This window comes from Bactrocera dorsalis, chromosome 5, assembly GCF_023373825.1.
Source record: "Bactrocera dorsalis isolate Fly_Bdor chromosome 5, ASM2337382v1, whole genome shotgun sequence".
NCBI lineage: Eukaryota > Metazoa > Arthropoda > Insecta > Diptera > Tephritidae > Bactrocera > Bactrocera dorsalis.
The window spans coordinates 48,586,799-48,612,896 of NC_064307.1; the positions used below are offsets into that span (position 1 = coordinate 48,586,799).

The following is a 26,098-nucleotide window of genomic DNA, read 5'->3' on the forward strand; positions in this document are numbered from 1 at the left end:
ATCTTGATTTTGCGCAAAAATCCGTTTCCAGCGAAGAAATGAAACAAAATCACATTCAAGGCCATTTAACGATGGTTTCAACCGTCATTCGAAGACATCAAATGTCAATAACATAATGCAAAATCTCGTCAGTCAGGGCTGCAATGATAAGTTACAAGAAATGCTTTATCATTTATTTCGTTTGTCGACGTTAATTATTTCCGAAAGCAATGCTTCAACAAATATTTCCCCGATGCATTCAATTATAAAGTGCACTCCAATCAATTACGTTCGATTCTTTCCAGAATTTCACCATGTCCATCACTGCAGTGTGCCTCCTTCAATTATTATTTTTGATTAAACTGTTTTCGCTGGTATTTTCATGACTTCCAGTTAAGAAAGCATACAAGTTAATCAATGCAATCAATGCAAATTTAATAATGTATAAGAACGAAATCCGTTCTGCAAGTTTCTGTTTCCGTAAATGCAGGTCTTCGATCATCGATACTGAGTGCAAAGACAAGGTTTCCACTAAAGCAGGTGAATATTTGTTGAAATTTTAAAATTCAAGTACACATTTGCACACCTTTTGATAAGCCCCAAGAGCACTTTGATGGTCTAGACCTATGTATGTCAAGCGTATACTCTATTTAGTGGAGGTGTTTATTCCAGTGGATGTTTTGGAAGATATTAATAATAACTACCCCTGCTTGGCTCTACTCTGATCACAACGATCAAGTTCTGTTCTTTTATATTACATTAATCTTCTTTCATTCATTCGTACTCTTTTTAATTATTTCCTTATCTATTTTTCCGTTTAACACTTTTTCTGCTTATTATTTCATGAAATTTAAAATTATTTTAACTCTATTTATTTATTTTTCATTATGACGCTTTATACGATTTATGTCAATTGCTTATTCGATTCGCTACTTTTCTGCTCTCCGTATGTTTGATGTTTGATACTATTCTTTTACTTTCTTTGCATGTAAAACCAAAAGCAAAGTATCTAAATTGACTGTTTTTTGTTGTATCTCTATTTAATTATTATTTTTTTTACCCATGTATAATTTGTAAAAATTATTTGCCCGATTCGCCATTTTTAAGCAGAAAAAAGTATTCCTGTTGAATTCTCCCTCGCCTGTCTCCAATTGATTATGCCTGTTTACACGATTTACACCAGATGCATGTTCGATTCGTTACGCTCCAAGTTTTAGCGAATCCAATAGACATAGCTAATAAAACAGTAAACACAACAAAATTATTATATAACTTTCTGCAGACCGCAATAATATCGAGTTCGAATAATGTGAAAATTCTAAAAATATCGCAGATTATTGCTGAAGGACGCTTCATTCATAACGAAAACTTCTAAATATAAATAGCTATGCATCTTAGTGTTTTTTTCGTTTAGCTCAGCACTTGCGTCATTCATACTCTCCGATGCACACTTGTGATTATAGGTAATCTCGAAAAGACGCATTTAAGTGTTTAACAGCTGAGCACAGATTATATAGGGTGATTTTTTAAGAGCTTGATAACTTTTTTTTTAAAAAAAACGCATAAAATTTGCAAAATCTCATCGGTTCTTTATTTGAAACGTTAGATTGGTTCATGACATTTACTTTTTGAAGATAATTTCATTTAAATGTTGACCGCGGCTGCGTCTTAGGTGGTCCATTCGGAAAGTCCAATTTTGGGCAACTTTTTCGAGCATTTCGGCCGGAATAGCCCGAATTTCTTCGGAAATGTTGTCTTCCAAAGCTGGAATAGTTGCTGGCTTATTTCTGTAGACTTTAGACTTGACGTAGCCCCACAAAAAATAGTCTAAAGGCGTTAAATCGCATGATCTTGGTGGCCAACTTACGGGTCCATTTCTTGAGATGAATTGTTGTCCGAAGTTTTCCCTCAAAATGGCCATAGAATCGCGAGCTGTGTGGCATGTAGCGCCATCTTGTTGAAACCACATGTCAACCAAGTTCAGTTCTTCCATTTTTGGCAACAAAAAGTTTGTTAGCATCGAACGATAGCGATCGCCATTCACCGTAACGTTGCGTCCAACAGCATCTTTGAAAAAATACGGTCCAATGATTCCACCAGCGTACAAACCACACCAAACAGTGCATTTTTCGGGATGCATGGGCAGTTCTTGAACGGCTTCTGGTTGCTCTTCACCCCAAATGCGGCAATTTTGCTTATTTACGTAGCCATTCAACCAGAAATGAGCCTCATCGCTGAACAAAATTTGTCGATAAAACACATTTCGAACCGAACACTGATTTTGGTAATAAAATTCAATGATTTGCAAGCGTTGCTCGTTAGTAAGTCTATTCATGATGAAATGTCAAAGCATACTGAGCATCTTTCTCTTTGACACCATGTCTGAAATCCCACGTGATCTGTCAAATACTAATGCATGAAAATCCTAACCTCAAAAAAATCACCCGTTAGTATTTTAGTTGAGCAGTGCTTATACTTATAGCGTACACGTTCTTGTGACGCTTACTGTATACAACTACATACACAAGTGTGTCTTCAAGCAGATAGCGAGTATTCGCGGCCTTCTCGCCATTCCCGCCCCTTTTTACTTGGCAACTAACGTGATGCTGCAATATTTATGTGTGTTTGTACATATACTTATGTATGTATGTATGTACAAAAATATAAATATGTAGTATATAGAATTTTTTTATTTATAAAATCCGAGTTCAATATGTTATCGTTGACGCACATGAAGGAATATATTTTTCCAATGCGAACGTCGGCTATCAGCGCGAATGCATACCACTTGACTTGACCACTCACACAAACGACTACACACATACATAAATGGGCGTACTGTTCTATAAAAGTTCTCGTAATTTGTCACATTTATTGTAAATAATATTTGCATATTTACAGTTACAAGCGCCACCGTCATTCAGTCGTTCAAAGTACGATTTCGGTGAAAAGTGATAAGCGAAAATTTAAAATTGCCAGTCAATTGATGATTATAAATCAATAGGGAAAAAACCAATATATGTATACAAATGTTTATGTACTATATAAATGTATTTTGTAGGCGTTTTCTCACAGCCGATTGTTTTTCAATAGGTGCAGTAGTCGTACATAATTACTTTTTGGTAGAACAATAGAGCACATTGTTGTAGTTCAAGTGTTTGGAGCTACTGAACGGTGAATTTTTTTAACTTATTAGACCTCTTTACTGCAGAAAATATAAAAGGGCGTGGCTCTTTTATTGGCTTTCAAAAGCTATTTACATCTTAAGGAATAACACTTGATACCAAACCCAAATTGAAAACTTTCATAAATAATGTTTCACAAAAATGAAATTACTTAGAACAAATTTTCCCTTTACCGAAATATTATACAAAATCAACTCAGTATTTCACTAAAAGAACATTTCTAAAACAAGTAAAAAGGACATTCAAAATTTTAATATTTTTTTCATACGGTTTTAGTAAGCTTTTTGAAAAATGGTCTAAATATATGATTATTCAACTATAACCGCCACACAAAATATCAGTTTGAATGCTTGGGGCAAGATTTTTATTAAATACATATGTGTCTTAAGAGACTTAAAATCATCCATGTTCATAACAACGAAAAAATATATTTACATTATGTTTGGGAGAATACATACTTTTGAAAGTTTCTAAAGGAATTGGTGAAAAGCCCAGCAATGGCGTTTAAGAGTTAAGGAAATACATGGGTTTACGGTTTTCAAAAAATCGTCTTATTTAATTTTGCAACACCTCAAGAATATTGTACTAAATTTTCAAGTTGATCCGAGTAATAGTTTCGGAGAGACAGTCTTGAGAACTTGTGAGCTCGAAACTAGCTAGGCGCTAGTGCGCCGTCTTTAAACGTGTATTTCTCAAAAATGTGTTTTTGAAATACGTTAGAAAGATTTCTCAAGAACTACTCAACCGATCCTCATGAAAATTTAAACAGGTTTTTGAGAAACAATTCTTAAAGACTTGGACGAAGGATTTTTTCAATTACAATTATTTCAAAAAAATATGTCGCAAAGATTAATTTTTTTTGTAAAAATGTCTGCCAAAAATCCAATTTTCATATTTTCCTTCGCCTAAGTTCTAAGTTAAGGTTTTTACTAAAACACGTTTTTTTCACTTTAAATGTACCTGTAGGGAGTTATCCTGCCAACGCGGGCGCGAATATGGCGTCGCAATGGCCGAGTTTAAAATATTTTTTTCCAAAAATTTCAGAATTTCTTTGTTATGCACTATGTCTGTAACAATAAAAACTTCTAATAAAATATTTAATTTTTTACATGAAAAAAAATTGTTGAAAAAAGGCTGTTTTTACCCGAGGAACCATGTAACCCCTTAAAATAAGTGTTGAAAAATTTCCTTACGGAATAACAGTATAAGCAGAGAACATAAAAGGACTAAAAGGTGCAAATCGAATTTTGTATGATGCTCGATTGGACTTCTAACAGAGGTGAAAAACATGGAGTAGGAAATCCACCATTTTTCTCATGAATTCTCCAGTATTTAGCGAAATATGCATGAATTATCTAAGGAAATACTATATATCAAAGTATTTTTCAAATACAACTTTTTTAACTTATAATGAAGCTAAATTACTAAAAAAAATATAAAATTTAGAAATCGTATGGCATAAAAACATACATATATTCTCTCCCTCATCAAAATTCCCTGGTTTTTCATGACAACAAAGCTGTAATTCTACAGATTCCTTTCTACTAAAATCAAAACAATGTTAACATTTCACGGGGTGAGTTTCCTCGTCGTGAGGCTAATTCACTGTCGAACCTGCCCCAGAGAACATGAAATAATTCTTTTATATATATAAATATCATGTATGTATATAAAGTAATTATATTATGTTCTCTGCCGGCACATTCTCGCTCTTTTACATTTTCTGTTAAGAGTTCAAAATCAAATAATTTTCAGTTAGTCTGATCGCTCACAAGATCTCCTTATATTGTATTATTTAAGCTCTTGGTAACAAACACAAAATCAATCTCGAGCTTTTTCTCGGATATCACGCCTTTTCAATCGAATTAATTTAATATTGCATATCTTACGGCCCACTACAAAAATTGCAAAGACTGCGCAGGCGTGATAAGCACGTCACAGGTGACAGCTGTCACAGATCTTACTTAAAATAATGGGGCCAGAGACCTGTTATCTATGCTTCATAACTCTCAAGTATCGGCTAGAACAACATATTCGTTAATTAATCGGCCAGTTGATTGTCAATTCAGATAATCTGTTAATTTTACTCACGTATTATGTTTTTTACAAGTACTTAAATTTCCAACATTATATAACATAAATTGGCAGATGGAATGTGCTTTATGGCAGATAATTCTAATAAAACGTTTCTTAGCTATCGGAATAATGTATAGATAAGTGGGATGAGTTCGTGATTGCTACGGAGTGTGTCGTGAGTTCGAAACCTTAAATACTGAAATGTGTTCTAAAAGCTTACAAACAATAGCGAGACCAAAATTTTACGAGAAAATACTTCGAAGTTTCTAATTTTTTAAGCTCGAGCAAATATTTAGTTAATTACATACATACATATAATAAAGTAAATGTACTTCAAGTACCTGGCTTAATTTCGACTACTTGAAAAGCAATCAGCACTCGCACCGAGTATTTCGTAACATGCGAAGCTTTCAAATTGACGTCTTGTCCTTTAAAGGTATGTTTTTTTATGTTAAATAGGGGGTGGTCATATTGTGAAAGTACAGATGTATGTACAGTTATAATATATGTATCTGTGAGTATGAAGTACATACTCGACTTATTTGTTAGACACGCTCTTCAGTCTCAGCGATAAGATTAATTTTGAAAAGAGATTAAATTTTTTGTATTCATTAAAACAATGTACACATACATATTTACACGTGTATGCCCCTCAGTCGGGAAATATCAACAACAAAACACAAAAAAATATACGTATAATGTTATTTTATTGATAAATTGGTTTATTAAGCAGGAATTTTGCGCAATCGTCGTCATTCCACAAAACATCTCACGCGCTAACGGAACTACTCGTATTTGCGCGTACGAACTCTCAGCTTTGAAAGCTACTTCAAAATTAATTGTGTTTAACAAATAAGTTAATATAATAATATTTACATTAAAAGTGTGTTACAAAACAGCAGGTAATAAAATCAGGGTTTTCAATAAGCCCTAATTTGAATGCAGTGAAGCATGATAACTGCAAAATGTAGAGCTTTTAAAATGGAGTGATAAAAAATTATTCTAAAAAAAATTATATTTAATTATGAATTGCTCTCTTTTAATTTATAAAAAATATTTTGGAAGTTTTGAAACTAAATTTGTTTTTACTTCATTACAGGTGCAAAAAGTCAACCAACTCAGGAAGCTTTTGAGGTGAGAGTTTTTTTAATACTCATATTACAAATGCTACGCCATAATTAAGTGTGTCAAAAAATAGAACGAAATAATTAAAACACTGAAACACTACTCAGCCTTGTGGAATTTTACAAGCTTTCACGTGTGTCTAGAACTAAAAAACAGTGACAGTTTCATTCAGACGATAAATTTGAAGGTACTCTCTACAGATTCTTTCCTCTAATGAGTGTAAGTTTGCAGAGCCCCGATTTGCTTGAGGCGCATAATGTTTCTAAAATATGTTAGTGTGGGTGAAAATCTGTTTCGATAGACAAATCCATAGCGATAAACAGGAATGAGTTTAGTGGTCCAGAGCCCGAATATAACCTATTGGAGGTTCGAAGGACAATCACCTTTGCTACGGTTTAGCTATACCGCTAAAGTTTGGCTATATAGGTATTTCTGCTTAATTCAAAAAATATGCGGACTAAGAGAAAATATCGAACGAAGACTGTTCATTAAAAAGAGTTTTCAAAAAAAAAATAAATATTTTGGAAAATCCGGCCTAGCTTACTATATGTATCTACTATATGTCAACTGCTCTATGTCACAGAATGGGCAAGACACACCCTTCGAAATTGCTTTAAAACTGATGGCCTTTAAAAATGGCCTCATATAATTTCAATGATCGTCTCATTGATATTATAAACACTAACACATATGTATGTATGTACATATTTTATTTTGTCAGCCGCTAAATACTAATGAAGAGCTAATATCAAAAATAAATCAATTAAAATATATAGTTCTTTATATACATACATACACGTATTCATTCATTCTATGTATGTGAGTATGTATACATATACGAACCTGAGCAAGTACTGGTTCAGCATATTTATTAGTATTTGGAATGTTTACTGATATGTACAAAAATTTTGCAAAGTCAATATGTCAAACGAAAATGACTAGAAAATTCGGTGCGATCATTTAATCAAATGTTCTATATACCTATGTATATACCCACCTACACAGTTCTTACAAATATGGAAGACTCTCACCCATAATCTCACATGGAGGTCTGATAACGAACCTCCACAGAGGGTATACTCATAAATTATTTTTTTATTTGCCCAATGATTATCACATCATTATCACAAGATATTTTTTACAGCCACAAAAACAATAAAGTACATTCTAATCACTATTACCGCTATTAGTGTATGTCAATTGAAAATGCTAGTGACGGACTAAATAATCCCGTTAGCTGAAAGCTTCAGTACTTTCGTTAAACGTTTCAGACAGCGCCTTAATTGAGCCAATTAGCTGCTAAAAAGCTGCTAATTAAATCAAAACTTTCAGTTTTATATAAATATGTATGGAAACTTTCTGCAACATTAATTGCGGGTATAAATTAAGAAATAGAAAATTTGATTTCCTAATTAACTAAATAAGGATTAGAACTTTTCTCAAATCTTCATTTATATTCATAAAATTGCATTCAAACACAACGTAGACCTTTGTTCAATAAAGGAGTTACATGTGTTTCCTCGCGTAAAAAACAGCTTTTTTCAACAATTTTTTTCTCATATAAAAAATGAAATATTTTATTAGAATTTTTATTGTTACAAACATACACTATTAACAAATATTTTTCAGTACTTTATATTCTTGTCTAATCTAGTATTTAAGTATTTTCCGAATTTTGCCGGTATTTGTTATGAAGCAATCTGGGCACAAAGTTCAAGGTCAAACTCCTCTGAATGATTTTTGCAGCGCACTATCATTTCGCAGCAATCGTTCTTATATAATATATCACTAATCTAAAGTAAGCTGACAAATAATAGAATTGTCACTCACACAACAACAACAAATTATTGCATCGCAAAAGATAAACCATGGGTGGTAAATACATACATACATACATATGTTTTACATGTGTACCTATAATAAATTATTATTGCACCTATTTCCGCGCAATAAATGTCGAATGACAAAATGAGAAACTGCAAAACAAAAAATGACTGTTGTTATTATACTCAGAAGACTCCGCATAAAGCAAACAACAAACGCAGTGATAATAATTATAATCGGCAGAGTTCCCTAATTCTGCTGGCACGCTTGCAAAAAATATATGAACATTTATATACATAAGTGCAAAAACTAAATAACCTTCATATATAAAAATGTATGTATATGTATAAATAAATATGTACTTGTCAGAAGTATGCTTAACTAAGCATGCGAGCGCTAGTAGCTGGCAAGTTGATAAGCAAAAGCGAAATGGAAAGTGCTAAATGAAGCAGAATGACATTAAAACGCTACAACAACTAACAATAAATATTGTATGAATTAAATAAGTAACATACACAATACATGTACATATATACATACAAACACTTTGCACGCCCACTAAACCGCTTGTTGAGCTTTTAAAAGCGCACCCGAGCAAAGTCAATGAGCATTTAGCGAATTTCCGCTGATTCCTACAACTTTGGACGCATTAACCCAATTTACTTGGCATTAACTGGTCGTGAATTAATTTCCAGCAAAATGATGAATGCGCACGATTTCGATTTTTGCGAAGTCACTTATTTGTTTTGAGCCGCCTATCTGACTGCTGAGCGTCTGAGGGCCTGTCTAGAAATTGTTGTAAAGTTTGAAGGTCTAAAAGCCATCAATTATAGTTTTCTGACAAGAGTATTAAGTGTGACCAACTCCAGTTATTCTTGTCATTAAGTTATCAATATACTTATAATTGAAGTAATTAAGTAGCACCTACTTCCAATGTAGCCTGTATTGCTGAGTGCCTTAAAATTGGCTTATCTTAGTCCTAAGTGGATCCTCCAGCCAGCTTTTTAACATCTTATCACTTGTATGCAAGTAAATTAAAGAACATTAATTTATATGCAAAATAATTTCTTTTATCTTGTTTTAAAACAAAAATTTTTCCACAATTAATTTCTATCAATTAGCAACTAGATTATCGCTTATCGCCCTTGTAGTCTTGTACTTGAAATTTCACTAACAACCTTTGAAAAAATTTCCGATCATCAAGTCTGATATAAATATATACATACATACTTACGTACATGGAAACATGTCTGCAAGTGAATACATATGTTTACTTAAGTAAAAACATTAAATTTATAAAGTTTTAGTATATTTGCTCCTAGCGGCACTGATAACATACGCCAATTATTAATTCAATACTTTACTAATAAATTCAATTATGATTAGAGTGCTCTGAACCTTGTTACTCAGACGTCGACTTTCACGCATGAAACGGATGCTCAAAGCAAATAAATAAGTGCGTTCATAATTCGTAATGATTTGGTTCTAAAATTTTCCCAGTTATAATAAAATAATAATAAAATCATCAAAACAAAAGCAAGCGCGACCCTGTAGGGAAATTGCGGCTACAATTACTTTTCGTGAGATACTAATTGTATATATGATTGTAAGCAGAGTGGAGGGTGAGTTGCAGTGAATGCTCAATGTGAAAAGCTATTACATAAGTTTAAGAGAAAGGCATCGATATTGAGGGAGTTATTTTTAAACATGTGAAATTCTATAAAAAAGAACAAGTTTCATAAAATTATACTACATCTCACTCTCGATGGCCTGAGAGTTTTTTCCTGAATACTTACATTAAAATCCAAAGCTTTCGTCCTTGAAGAGTTTTGAAAATAACTCAATTGGATTTTTTTTCAATTTTGGAATACATTACTCCATACAAACTTCTTCCCTCAAATACAAAGAACAAATCCTGTGATAAATTTGATAAACTAAGGAATAATTTTTGTTGTTCTTTTAGACAGCAATGTTACCTAACATCATTTATTGAAGCTTAACTCTACAATAATCTATGAGAGTGATAGTTCATGCAATTTCTAACTATCGTCTTGTTGTTGTTGTTGCAGCGGTAGAATTCTGCCGAGTTGGGACCTCTTCATTTACGTAGACCCGACTGTTGTGGGAACTGACTATCGCCCTCACTTTGAATGCTCAACTCTGTCTCTCCTGAGTCAGAAACCAGTAGTGATTCCGCTTATTTAGAGATCAAGGATATATAATTAAATAAATGCCACTGAGGGCGCATAATATTTAGGCGCTTCTGTAAGTCCGAATAATAAGCTCGTCGTGCTTCACTATTCTTATCGTTTCCTGCTAGGCGACCAGACGGACCGACCTTGCTTACCGTCAGGGCTTTTATTGCATTCCATATCTGCATTACTGTTTAGATCAAACCTAGTATGTAAACAATGATAATTTGCAACTTAGAGTACGATAATTAAAATTCAATTTTACGTGAGGTCTTTCAAATTATAAAACCGAAGACGACATTAAAAACAATTTAAAGGATTTATGAGTTTGTCCGATACAGGTGTTGTAGTAGTAGATTGTAGGAGGTGGAGCAAAAGTGGTATTACATTTTATTCATTGACCTAATCAAGTATTCTTATCGCGTTATGGAAAATACATCGTGACATTGCCAAAACGCGCAAGAAATGGACAAACAGAATTCCTGCAAATTTAATCAGATTTGGAGTGGTGCCATTAATCAGTAAATTTGCTTGGGGTTAAGCGATATGTAGAAAAGGTAGTACAGGTCGTAAAACCACTATTACTCAATAAATTGCTTGATATTGTAGCACTCATTGGTCTTTTATAACGGTATTGACGTAATAGCATCTACGTGCTTTATCGGTTATCGGTTGTTTACCATATTTGGATGGTTCTTTCGGCTGCAAAATATTAATCGCTAAACGTTTTTCGATTGTAAATACTTGCTTGCTTCGTTTTTCTTTTTGAAATGCGAGGGAAGTGATAAATCATTCGAAAAAAGGAAAGTAATCAATCTTCCTGGAAAAGATTAAAACTTAAGAAAGTAATAACTACGATGTAGTCTAAAATTCCTTTCAACATTAATGTTTTAGGTTTACACATTATAGCTGAATACTTTTTATGTTTTATACTATGTGTTAGATCTTATATAACTTAGCTTAAACTTTCCGCAAAAACTCCGGCATTTACAACGGAAAGTGTTTGGTTTTTCGAGACTTCATTCTCGAGATCATATAAATAATTCGCAAACCTGTTAGCATAACACATCGTGGATTAGGTCAGTTTAAAACCCGTAAAAATGCCTTATTTCAACAGTTTATTCAGAGAATATGGAGAAGTTGATGGAAATTCCTTCTTTCGGGCTTAGTGAAAATGATTTTGAGTGTATAAGAAACTGTTATATTAGCATTTTGATATAAAATATCTGCTAGTGAGGCAATCTTCGAAATCACCTTTTCCAAAAGGGCTGCTTTGGACAACGGTTTTCTTAGGCAACAAAATAAAAAAAGAGAACTTAATCTACATAAGACTTGCAAGTAAAGTTCGTAGCTATGTAGCCAAACCGGGTTCAATTTTTGACTGAAAAAAAATCAATTTTTTGTCAACCCTAGATTGACCTAATCTCTTAATAGATATTTTTGTTTTAAAGAGCTTTCTTTCTTCTTATTTGACGTGATTCCTTCAATATGGATTAAATAAGTATTAGCTCATACTTTTCTATTATTATGTATGTACGTGTAAATGAAGTTATCTCATGAACTCTCGTGTCTACAAATTTGCACTCATAAATGCCGGTTAAATTCTTAAACATATTTACGAGTTCATTTACGAGACTACTGTCTGTCAGTGACCGCTGTGAAGTGTGCGGAAAATTGCCCATTTCCGGTCGCTGCTGTGAAATGCTCCATATTTCTATAAATTCTTCCAAAGCGTACACAAATAAGTGTAATTTGAGAGAGTTAACAAAAGCTACACACCGTGGATTTTACGTGACAGTGAGCAGCTTTGATGAAAAGTACCATATTAATAATAATCATGTGCTAAATTGGACAATTGTGCGCGCCACTTGAGATTTATTGAAAGCGTGGATTTACATATGTCAATTATTTTGTTGTTGTGTGCGAAAAGAAACATAAGTAAAAAATGTAGGAAAGTGGTATGCAAATATTTAGACAATTTCATTTAGGACCATTAAAATAATAAAAGAAAATTTACTCAGCACATACTTCGCTCTGTGTCTACATATGTGTGTGGATATGTGTTAGTAACATATTTATTTACATGGAGGCACTTTAATATCATTGTGTATATTATTAGAATACTAAATATTTGCTAACATGATTAATAATTCTAATTTGATAATCGTCTGAGAAAATTATTAGAAAAAAACCACATTACATTTTAATAACAACACGAACATACATACTTACAAAAAAAATATAACAACATAAACAAATAAAAAAAGCTTTTTTGTCACCAACTCCTTTCAAAGCATTTATTACTTTGCACACATCTTTTGAAAGCACTGTATTTATACTTATTTAAGCTTCAAACAGTTTGAAAGTCACTAACTCTGTAAGTGATTAAAAGCTCGCACAAAATAAAAGCTTTCGGTGTTTTTTTTCAAGTAGTGAGCTTTGAGTAAGCAGTACAAAAATTATTAATAACTTTTTGTTGTTGGCTTTGAGAGTGCATAATACAATCATATTACTGTTAACAACATTATCTCGCATAATAAGCACATACATATGTATGTGTGAAACAATTGTACAAACAGTCATGCAAACAAACATCTACATCTAGATACTTGCCCCTACTTACTTGTTGACATTGAAATTGTGCTGTTATGCACACTGAGCCGCAAAACTATGCGTACAATTATAGTTCTTATAGAAAATAAATGAATTTCTTATATTTTTAGATTGTACGTACATATGTATATAAACTATGTATCTACGTATACTTATGTATGTGGTTTAATGTATGCATATATCCATTTATATTTTATATTTCTTATTTACCTGTTTATGAGTGCATATTATCGTTTACTTTTTATTTAATAGGAGGCAATATTTTATTAAATTAAATACACATATATTCGGAATAGAAATTTTAACATTATATAGCATACATTAATTGCTAGCTATATTTTTTTGGATGCATTTTAATAAACATCGTTTACAAGAGCTTTATTGTGAAATATGCCTAAATGTATGCAACAATTTATGCTGAAATAACGTAGTCTACAATTAGGCGCTTTAGAAATGTATTTAATTTTTATATGATCATAAAGAATTAAAATGGCTAAATTTTTAATTATTATAACAGCTTTGAAAGACACCGTTCCGTTCAGAAAAATAATAAAAATCTTTTTTTTTACAAAATTTTTTTATAAAAATATTACATAAAGTTTAAATGTAACCATTTTCGGATAGTGTAGATATTTGAGTTTTTCTTATTTTATATTATTATACATAGATTAGTTACACAAGCAAATATTTGAAAATTTGTCTTAATTAACATTATGCCGTTTTTGAAAATCATGAAGGTGAAGGTAATTTTTACTCTATTATGCAAGTGCTCTCACGCTTAAGCTCTCTTACAGACTACAATTTCAACATTTCGTACTTGCTTATTAATTAGCAAGAGGGGTATAATATTATGGAATGCGTTTTGACGGTCAGTGAAATGAAGAATATACATAAATGCATATTTGACAGTGTAAACTTGACTTAAGTTTACTGGCAAATTTTTTTCAAAATATGCATATCCACATATGTATATACATTGTTATACAAATAACTAAGGAAGGAATCATTTTTCTAAACAAAATTTTAAATTATGGAGTTCAATTCGTTATAACTATTTTTTAAGTACTTACGTATTTCATCAATTTCTATATCAGAAAATTTAATTTAGTCAAAAAGCTCAAAGAACTTAATATAAGTATGTACATATTTTTTTCTTTCTTTTATACATATCTACTTTTTTAATATTATTCTTTGTTGCACACGCGAATACCAAATTCTTATGCGAAAAAAATAACAAAAAAAGCCAAACGTTTATTTAAAAAATTTAAAGTTCTAAAATCGTTTAATTTTGAAGGTCAAGCGTTTATAACGCAGATCAAGACCTAACTCATTAGCATTTTAATTTTGCATATTATTTTTACTTAACCAGTTTACTGTGTTGATTTTAGTAAATTACTAAATTTTATAACTTAATATATTCATCTATGTCAATCCAAATTACCACTTTGTACTTTAAATAACTTTCAACAAGAAATAAAAGGTAAAAACTGTTTCAAAGTGATTACAGTACAAATTTATATGTATTGAGACATATTTATTATATTATTTGTAGTTTGTATAAAAATAATCATCCAAACTGTTTATATTACAAATAATTTGTTAATATTTTTCAACATGTTGCTACAGAGTATAACCTAAAGGTTGTATGGTTCACCCAAAACTAATCGAGATAGATATAGGGTTATATGTATACATATATGTAAATGAAAGAAAAGTGAAAAGTTTAAGTCCAAGTGACTGTCTATCTGTTCGTCCGTCCTTTCTTTATAAGACTCGGTATGCGTCTTCCTTGCCAAAAAAAAAATCGAGTTCAAAGATAGGCGCGCACCACACCACGCGCAACGCCATTATTCGAAAACGTATAAAGTACCATAATTAAGCACTAAATTCAGCTATACGACTCAAATTTGGCACAGGTATCGCATAATGCATTTGAGATGTGCCACTTTATGGCTAAAAATTGCGTAAATCGAATCAACCTTCTTCAAGTCCCTAGGTACCGAATATGCTGACCCCAGTACCAATATTTGACTTTTTAAATATTCGTCAATGTATGTATGTACCTGGTTTTTAATTCTTGCAAGTTTCAAGATGTTCGGTTATACCCGAAATTAACTCTTACTTACTGGTTTTGACATAGGATAACATCTTTTATAATTTCGAATTACTTTCATTTTCGTAAAAAGTTAGACAAACTGAACATTGAACAACATGTCGTATGAGTAATATTTTTTCCATAATTTCTAATAATTATTGTTATTAATATAGTTTTAATTTTCAGAACATGTATTGTGTGTGGCTAAAACTCACTTCTTTACTGCCTTGTATTTTAAAAATCTAATTACTTACTAGTCAATAATTCGATATTGTAGACAATATATTTACACGAGATTTTTCCCTGAGACTTCATTAGCAATATGCATACATTTACTACCACTCCTAAAGGAGCTTTAAATAATTTGAATGAAGTTGTAAACATAACTCACTGAGGATCACGTGCCTACGTATATTCAAAATTGTAATACAGTATTGCCCGCTTAATTCAACCCCATTTAACTTATTTTCCTGTTTATTTGAATCACCTGATCGGTCAACAATATATTGCATACAAAACACGTGTAAAATTTTCCGCTTAACTGGACTCGGTTAATGTATGTTATTGGAAAAGAAATATACCTAATGTAATTACTAAAAACTAAATAAACACTTAAAGTGCACATATAAGTTTTTTAAATTGATTAGGTTAAAAATCAAGCAAAGTGCAGTTATTCGGAGGATGCTGTAATTTGTGCAGCAATCGGCATCACCACGAATAGGAGTCACATGATTTTCATATCATTATTTATAATTATTTATCGAAGTATATTTCCAGAGCATATGTGTCGATTTTCTCACAATTCACTGCTAATCGTTAAAGTACACAGAAGCGACTATATTTCGCCAAGTTTAATCAGCCAATTTGTTATCGCTGAATGCCCACGTAACTAATTAATGCGAACTGTGAGATGTTTGGCATTTCTCTTATCACCTAATAGAAATGTGACTGCGCTCACCACTCTCGCGCACGCTGCCAACTGCGCTGCCACGAAAGAGGCCTGGCTAACAAAATTTACGACTTAATTCATACACATATATATGCATGTCTGTATATCTGGTGTCTTGTAAGTGCATTTTTTGTAAACACAATAAAAACAAACGCCACGTTTTTCGCACTGCTCGCTTGATTACAAACAACTTACATACGTGCTTGCATGTACATACTTGCATTTAATATGTAACTGTATAGGCACATGTAGCACATCGCGTGATATTCTCGTTCAAAAGTCATTGAGTGCCTTCATTTAATACAGTTTTTTCTCAATTTCTCATCTTTTTCTTTGCTGCTTTCACTGAGCTCAGGGTGGCTGCATATTTGCACAGTTGGAGAGCGCGCCAAACCAACAAAATGTGAGCTTGTTATACATACCTACATATATTTTTGTGAAAGTTTGTGTTTGTTCAGAATATTTCTACCAAAGTAATAACAACAACAACCATCCTAACTCCCACATCAACGAAATTTTATGCACATACATAGATACATATATTGAAATTAGTGGCCAACAACACTCGCAATTCTCGCATAGAATTTCAAAATGTCTGACATAACAAAAATTTTGTGAGTCAAAATATACATGCATATGTATGTAAGTATGTATGTATATATAGCATATCCATACTTAAATGCAACAAAACAGAGCGAACAATCTTAACCTCACCAAAGTGGGCCAAGAGACATTGAACGAAATATATGAATGTAAGTATGCACGTATGCGGCAACTGAAAACAGCAATCAATAAACAGCCCAAAACTTACATATTTTCCTATATACATACAAACCTATAAAGGTATGTATATATGTATATACATAGTAAGTACTATGTTATATACACTCAACACTGATGAGTAGCGGGTTTTCGACTGTTGACGAGCTATAGCTCGAGGGGTGTGCGCCTACGATTTACAACACAGCGTTGTGAGTTGAGACAGACAGCAGCAAAAACTAACAACAATAACTGAAATAAAATGGGCAAGAAGTAAAGGCAGCAGATTCTGCTCACTTCTGATTGGCGTTAGTTTTGGGGCTTGGCACATCGTTGGCAACAACGAAGATGACGTCAAAGCGACACTGTTTTGACGCAAGGTGGTATTTTTTATTGCAATTGCACGTATGTAGACCCAACAACGCTTTTGCAATTCGAGGCATAAGAATGTGAGGCTTGCAAAAATGTTTGGAATATTTTTTTAATGATTTCCTACATTGCTAAATTACTCATTTGTGTGTTTATATGCACATATGTATGTACATATATGTTATCTGCTCAAATGTATGTATGTATGTACCACCTGCATTATTTCGTTACTGTTACCTGTTATCTTCAACGACTAACAATTTTTCGGTGTTACAATGTACAATGTAAAAAATTCGCGCTGAGTCAGTCTCAAAAACAAAAATCATTAAAAGCATTATTTTTTAAAACGCAAACAAAGTGACTCCTCAGTCCAAAGTCCTTCAGAAGTAATTTCTTTCTGGCAATATGGAAAATTATGTAGATATTTACATAGTATGTTGAACATGAATTAAAAAATAATGTAAGAAAAGTTTGCAAAGCAATATGAGATATTATCATTTTTATTAAGATATAAAAAACTCCTGAAGTTAAGATTATAAACTGCAAAGCTTCTTTAAATGGCATTTTCTCAATTTAATCTGATTTTTCATTTAAGTAAATTTCTAAATATTTTATAATTTCCCAGCCAATAAACACTAGACGAAGTTAAGAATTCAATTTAAATCATGTATACTTAATCAGCACGCTCGAAAATTTAGTTCTAATAAAAGATTTTTACCCCTGCAGAATTTCGTAAATTTTTTTTTTGACAATTGAAGCCTTTTGAAACGATAAAATTGAAAATTGCGAAAACTTTCGGATGTTCTTTTTTACAGAATAAGGGTTAAAAATAGCATTATATACATACATATGTACATATGTATGTATTTATAGATTTATAGGCATTTTTTATAATACATTTCGCGTCTCCCTTTTTCGGTAAGACATTACAACTGAGCGTGCCGACTAGTGCGTTTAGCACACGTTCTCAAACCAGCAATGCCGCCAATTGGTATATGCATACATACACACTCAAATATAGCACGTTTATACATGTATATGTGTATGTAGTATCTTTATCCTCTGAGCATGAATCAGTTTTGCTTTTGGAAATTTTGTGGCAACGTGACCAGTGTCATAAAAACGTACTCGCGAATATACAAATTTATATACGTACCCTGTAGGGAATTAAGTAAGTAGAAAGTACATACATAGAAACCAGACTGTATCGCGTGATAGACTTGTTGCGTTTTATTCCCTACTTTGACTTTAATAACTAGTATACATATGTATATCCCGAACTTGACTATTTTGGCCCGGTGATGTGATACCAGTTGTCAGTCGTCTGCCAATACCATTTAATTTAATTTTGAGTAAAAACGACGATTTTTTCATAAACAAAAATTTAATAAATAAATTTATTGTATTTTAGTTAATTTTTCTGCAGTCTTTCTCCTATATATTTAATTTTCGTCAGGAATGCCTATCTCAAAATTTATACTATTTCTCACTGGGTGGCACATATACAACCATACAAAGCTGCGTGTCAATGTTCACGTATGTATACGTTCTTGTGTTGAGACGAGCCCCTTGAATGCTTTCGAAAAGGTGTATTCTTGCATATTTCTATTTTGTGTTTGTATGTATGTACATACATACATATGTATGTATATATAATAAGTATGTTCTTATGTATGCATATAAATACGTGAAGCTTTTTTGAAATTGGAATTTGGTTAGCGAAATTGCTTTTGATATGGACGACCTTCTTTTGTACTTGAGAAACCTGTTATTTGTAGACATGCATAGGTATGTACATATGTATGTGTGTTAATATGAGATTAAAAAACATTGCCGCCTTTAAGAGCTACTCATTGCGAACTGCATGCTACAAAAGTCCTTTATTTGGGCAAGGGATATCCTTAAAAGGTTTGATAATTGATCAAAGAATTGTAATGTGTTTTTTCTTATATGTATATGAATATGCATATACTACGCCATACGTATGTATGTATTTGCAGTGTTGCCACATCTTCTACGACCTCGCAAAATCCGGTAAACCCGGAAAAATCCGCAGATTTGGCAGCGCTGTGTATACGTAAGCCTACACACTTGTTGACTTCCCAATCTCATAAAGGGCAAACTTAGTATGCCTCTTTTATCTCAGCTCCGGATATGTGGACATTTAAATCTCGTTTGTTTGCCCACTTTAAAATATTCACGATATTTATTTTTGTCAACCAGTTTATTGATCAAAACAGAGCAGTTCAGTTAAAAAACGCATGGTTTTGTGCGAGCACAATGAGAAGCATTACTATATTCCTCTATATATGTATGTGCATATATGTATGTATATATACTTTTGTACTCTATTTGAATAAGCATATCTAAGTTAAAAAATATTTGCATAAAATTGTGGTAAAAATTGCAAAATATTCCAGCTCCATTGTGTCGTTCGCTACTTCAAATATTTATGCAAAAATATTAGTATGTACATATGTATGTATGTATGTGTCTGATTAAGACCCATTATAAACACAAATGTTTCATTTAAAAGCAATATTTAGTATTATGACTCGAAGCACACAAACTGGAATCTACAACAAAAACAATTTTCGATTTAGATAACGAATAATTATAAAAATAATAACAAAAATAACGGTTTGAAGCAATATAAAAAAGTTGTTGGAGAAAAACCGAAGAACAAAAAGTTGTTTTTCGCTAAATTAAAAATTATTTTTATTCATTTTCTCATTCACAGCGGCAATTGTGTATCCTAAACATACGTACATACTTATGTATATACCATAAATGTTCATATGAAAATATCTTAAATGTGTACAATAACTTCTTCCTTTAAAGTATTTATGTACCACCAAAGTTTTAAGATTTCTTCAATCTCAGAAAGAGGCGAATCGAACAAGCAGCTAGCATAAAGCGAATGAATATGATTATGCCAGAATTTACAGCGATTATGACCTTTAATGAAATTATGATACACCGTCTTTGTATTAAAAATACAACATTGTAGTTACTTTATATCCGGATATATTTATTATATCGATTTAGTTCTTTTCTTCTTGTCAAACTGGAGCTCTGTTTAAAATCTAAAGATGTCGGCCTAAGCTTTCTTCCTTTTTTTATTGTCTTTTCGTAGCATATTCTGTACAAAATTATGATTTTATTTTAATTATAATTTAAAACCAACTTCTAATTATTTTAACACTTATCTGATGTTATGGGTATAAAAGTTCCCTTGCTGGCTTTTCCAGTCCCGCCACAATTACAAATTACTTTTTGGCTTTTAAAACAAAGCTTCACTATTCTTTCCTATTTCTTTCAAACTACATGCAAAATTACTTCCGTGAATTTCAAAGTTTTTGCAAATTATACGAAACATAAATAAGTTTAATTTTTTAAAAATACTCAAGCTAACTTTTTTGTTTATGTCTGAATAAATATACTAAATATTCCATAAAAACTAATAATTTTTTTATATTTTTCTCTTTGTAGCACCAAAATTACTACTAAAGGATTTTTGTAGTCCTTAAAAAACTTCATATACCTCAATAAAGGCTTAATTTTTTATTCGGTAAGTAAAAAAAGAAAAAAATAAAAGGACTTATTAAATGACTAGAACACTTACATTCTAGAGACTGGCTTATAGGTTCAAAATATGTACATACATATGTTTTGTCTATATCCTAAGTACATAGGCATATATGTACATATTTATATCTGAGATATTTTCGGCAATTCAGAATTCAGGCTTCTGAACTTGGGTTTGTAGTCGAATTGCTGCTAGGTTAATTAGTACAAAAATAGATTAACAGCAAATTTTGTCAGCGCTAATACTTTATTCCAATCACTCAAAGTGATACTAGGGAAATTTTAAATTCTCAAGGTTATTTTTATATAATACTTAAGTGAAGCTTTATTTATTCTACGGTGCATCGAATTATATAAAAATTACTCACTCTTATCTATATAAAGCAAGTAAAATCTAATAAGTATTAGTTCGTGTGCATTTCAATGTTATTCGATATACCATTTGAGGTTAATATTCTAATAAGACTTGACATTTTTGCCGACACTGCCGTGTATTTGTATTGTATGCATTAAGATGCGACTTCTTTTGTGTTAAAATTTGTAAAGTGATGTCTTCAATTAAATTAATTAATTTAAATTAAATTATATTAAATAAAATTACATAAAGTTAAATAAAAAATCATATATTTAAAAAAAGCGGATTGAAATTAAATAAAATTACATAAAGTTAAATAAAAAATAACAGAAAAAGTAAAAAAAATAACATTAAATGAAAAAAGTTAAATTAAAAGAAAACGTCGAAAACAAAATCATATTATATACTTATCCGAAAAATACTTATATGAACCAATAAAAGTAGGAGATTTTTGTCAAATTTTTCCAATAAAGTTATAAAATTACAAAAATTAAACATCTATAAAAATCTACTTACTTATGCCAATAAGTATTTCTCTTAAAAAAGAAGCAACCACCCTAATGCACTATAATCATCAGGTATTCATACCTGCTTAGGCTTATGCAATTTTTAAAACGCAATTTGCGATTGCTTGCGACATGTACATATACTTATGCAAATAAATATTTTGACTTTGAAGACTCCTTGACATCCAACAGAGTCAAGCTACTACATAGAATATAATGAGGATTGTGTATATGTATAAAAATAATAATAATAAACACTTTACATACATACTATTACAATAACACAAAATATTGTAATTCGCAGTAAATTAAAAATTAGTTTTGGCTTACATACCCTTGAAATTATAATTATCTTTTAATTTGGTTGACAAATATTTAATTTTCATTCCTTATCACTTTATTTAATTCCCTAATATTTACAGTCTTCAGTACACAGTCAAAATATTTATCAGCACATAGTGGAATTCAATAATTAGGAAATAAGCAGGAAAAAATAAAAGAGATAAAAATGGAAAAAACAAAAAAATCAAAGTTGAAAAAATAGTAAAAAGAATGCTAAAAATTTGTAAATACAAAAAAAAAATGAAGAACACTGCTACCACTATGGAATTCGTTTAGTCATTAAAGCACGCCAAAAAGCTGCCAAAAACAACAAATGTAATTATTGTTCATATAGACATGGGAAATTCTAGTAATATTAATGTTTATTTACAAGCTTGAGGAATTCACAATACTTTCCCACAACATTAGCAAATTGGAAAAATGTTTTTGAACATAATATAAACACCGATATGTACATACTTATGTACATATATTTGAAGTAGAGACCTTATGTATGAAAAACTGTTAATTATATATTTACTTTAATGTTCTAGAAATTTTCTTCTCTTAGCGATGAATCTTATCCCAAAATGTTTTTTCGAACTCATTCTTTACTTTCATTAAATAAATGAAGACAACAGCGGCTTTGATTTCACCAAGAATGCCACGAATGTTGAGATAATACATTTTTGAGTAAATTTTTTAAACTTGTTTGGGTTTAGAAATAATTACTAAATTACCCGAAAGGCATTTGTTGCTTAATTTTCGCGTTTCTATAGTTCCCGTTAGTACGATTGACTGAGTAAATAGTTAGAAAATAAAGTTCTCTACACAAAAAATTGTTTTTGGTGTGTGGTCTACAACTTTGCTTCCGCCGTTTTTTTTTTGTAAATTTAAGGCTTTATTGTATAAAAACGGTTCAAAAGTGTCTTCCCTTATTTTTTTGTAAACTAACACAAGATGCTTACAAAAATTCTATATTTTTTCAATACCTAATAGAAATCATATAGATGGTAGTAGTAGAGTAATAGTATTATCTATGTAAAGCATGGACGGGTCCTCAGCCGCACTTTTCTTGGAATTAAAAAAGAAAAGCAAAATTCCCTTCCCCGCGAATGTCGAGAATTCGGCTGAAAAAGTGACATTTTCAGTTGAAAATAAGTTTGGGATGCAAACAGATCTCTACAAATATTTTGTTGGGTTAATGTTGACACAAATTATGTATATGGAAAACGGCGGAAGCACAGTTGTAGACCTAATAGTTAGAATGTTATTATTATTCACTATTGTAATAGTTATGTATACGAGGGCTTATCCAAGAATAATTCTTTACTCAAAATTCACTATTAAACACGAATATCATCTATAAACTCCCACTCTGACATTAGCAGGCTGTCATGAGGTATGCCAAGCCCACATACTTAGCATTGAATTGAATATTATACATGTACATACATATTTTCATACATATATGAAATATACATACATTTCAAGCCAATTCAGGTACAAAGCAATTCCGAAAATTTTTTAGAATTATGCGTCAGCGCTCCGGGCAACGATGTAATCAATGCTATTTCACCGGTATTGCATAAGACAATCTCTTTCACCATTAACCACAAAATTTTATAATCCATGATTTTCTGCTTTTTATAAAGGATTTGTCTGATTTGAACTTATTTTTACTGTTATCGCGCTCAGATACGTTTCCGCTCTATAAAATTACTTGTGCTCTTACATACACGTAGGTGTATAAAAAATCGATTTATTCCTACCCAAAACATTTCCATATCTCTGCTATGACGTATTTACATGCATTTTATTGCAACAGCAACAACAACAAACAACATTTAACTTAAAACAACAAAAGCAAACAGAAAGAGGGGCACGTACTATTTGGCTGAGTGCACCGCGAGCGCTTAGTTGCGTTGAGAGCATGACGAAGCCACTTTCAAAGCAAAACAAAAATTATAAAAGAACTAAAGCAAAGCAAAAATCGCACATTGAACGAAACTATGCAAAAACAGCAAAAAACAGGAACTCTTATCGCCACGGCAGCCTACATACCGCTACCCTCTTCCCACTTGGCTGCGCCTAGCCTCACACTACACACAATGCCAACAACACGCTGTCGCCACACCAGCCCCTTAGCCGACGAGCCACGCTACACGAGTGGTGAATGACTTGTTAGACCAGCCAGCAGCTGTCAAATCCAACAACAAAATAGCGCCAAAGCTTTGCAGCTGCCGTTTTGGAGGTGTGTGCGGCGCGACTGCTTTGAGTAATGGTATGCATACACGAAGGAATGGGAGAGGGCGTGGACGATGCTGAGCGCGCTCGTGAGCAAAATAACAGGCGCACGCGATATACACCAGCTAACATATGTACATATATACAGTTATATGTGTGTGTGCCATGCCACCAGATGCGTCGGCACTCACACCAATACGCACAAAAGGCGGCATTTTAAGGTGTGTGCGTGCGTGCGCTACAATGCCGTGGCGCGAATTGCCACCGGCACGAGAATGCTTGGTGGATACGAGTTTTTATATTTCGTGCGAGAGGCGAATTTTTTAGCATTTACTTGTAAGCATTCAGGCGGTACAGAAACAAAGTTCGATTTACGCGGTTAGCTGGAAATTAGTGGAAAAACAAGAGCAAATTTATATAACGAAACATACTCAACTATACGTACTCGGCAAAACATATTTATGTAAAATCATACATACATATATGCATAAATGTATATACTTAAACATAAATACACATTCATATAAAACGGAAATAAAAGTGCAAAGGAAAGCAAAGCGACGCAGGAAGTGCATTGAAACTGTGTGATAGAGCATATCAGGATACTAACGGCAATATCGAGCAATAAGTATAACGGAATTAGTACATATGTAGTTGTATTGTATAAATGTATGTATGTATAGTTAAAATAGCAGTGGCAGCAAAAATACGATCAAAAAAACTAATCAGTCAAAAATCTACAGGAGCGCGTAGTTTTTGGTAAGAAAAACAGAAGCAAAACTGAGAAGAGAAGAGTCAAAAAATCTGAAACGCACAAAACCCAACCCGGCATTGTTGTCAAAAATAATTTTTTTGTGAAATACGCCAGTATCAAGGACAAAAAGCAAAACCAAAAGCAACATAAACTATAAATAAAAGCCGAGGCAACAACGTCAATGTCACGGCATAACGGAGCATGCGTCAATATTGTTCATTGCCAAAGTGTGGGTGTTATTGTAGCGTCAGGACTCAGTACGGCACGAAGTCGTAAGTAACCTGGTCATACGTTAGCGTAGAAACCCGGCCAGCGTTTCGCAACCGAAAAAACGAAGCTCGTAGTGAGCATTAGATAGCGAGCGCCAGGAGCACAAAGTCCAAAACGGTGAATCTGCATTTAACAGTTGGAAGAGCAGCAGCAAGTAACGGCAGCAGAAGTGCAGTAGTTTTATGATTAATCATTACAAATAACATTGACAATAACATTCGAAGGACATTGCGTTCGTCGTGGTAAAAACGTGGGAATTTATTATATACACAAATAGACAAGTTTATAAGAAATAAGCTGAATATATACTAGTAATATAGTGCGTGAGTGCAAGTGAAAGTGAGAAAGCAAAATTTTTTGCCATTCGGTTCCAATCGTTATTCAATTGAAAAGACACATTTCATCATACCACAACTCGAAATAATCGTAGTCCTGTAGTCAGAAAATTGCGAATAAACTGAAGACACCTGACGAAATACATTTGCAAAATTGAAACTCAGCAGAAGGGATACCATTTTTCCAGGACTACTACTGTTATTTTACAATCATAAGCAAATAATTAGTGGAACCACGAAAAGACTACCAGAAAAATATTAAATAATCGAAAAAGGAACGATAACCAGCAACATGTCGACGACCTCAATGGAAAATACGCCTGCCAAAGTGGGCGTTAAAGAGGAGAGCGCCCACCTGCTGGAGGCGTCTGACACCGGTGAAAAATATGGCTCGAATAAAGCGGTATGCAATGAAGAATAATTATTATAATACAACAATAGCCTAGATACGTAAATTCTGATGAGAATAGTAACATTTGCACATTTATTCCTTCTCAACCCAGCACCAGAGCAATAATCATGAGTTTTATAACAAATCAGAGCTTCTAAAAATCAC

The 26,098-nt window shown here is 32.2% G+C and overlaps 1 protein-coding gene across 3 annotated transcripts in view; it reads left to right on the plus strand.

Annotated features, from left to right (window-relative positions):
- LOC105223778 (facilitated trehalose transporter Tret1-2 homolog) overlaps positions 1-26,098 on the plus strand; it is a 69,312-nt gene that overhangs the window by 29,372 nt on the left and 13,842 nt on the right. The window contains exons 1-3 of one of the 3 annotated variants that reach the window (XM_049458433.1): positions 5,988-6,142; positions 6,340-6,374; positions 20,659-20,737. Coding sequence is in view for 1 of the 3 variants with exons in the window: in XM_011201613.4 (XP_011199915.2) it covers positions 25,835-25,945 (111 nt within the window). In the remaining 2 variants the exon portion in view is untranslated. Of the gene's footprint in view, positions 1-5,987; positions 6,143-6,339; positions 6,375-20,658; positions 20,738-24,511; positions 25,946-26,098 lie in introns of those variants that run through there. The other 2 variants (XM_049458432.1, XM_011201613.4) reach the window with 2 other exon arrangements.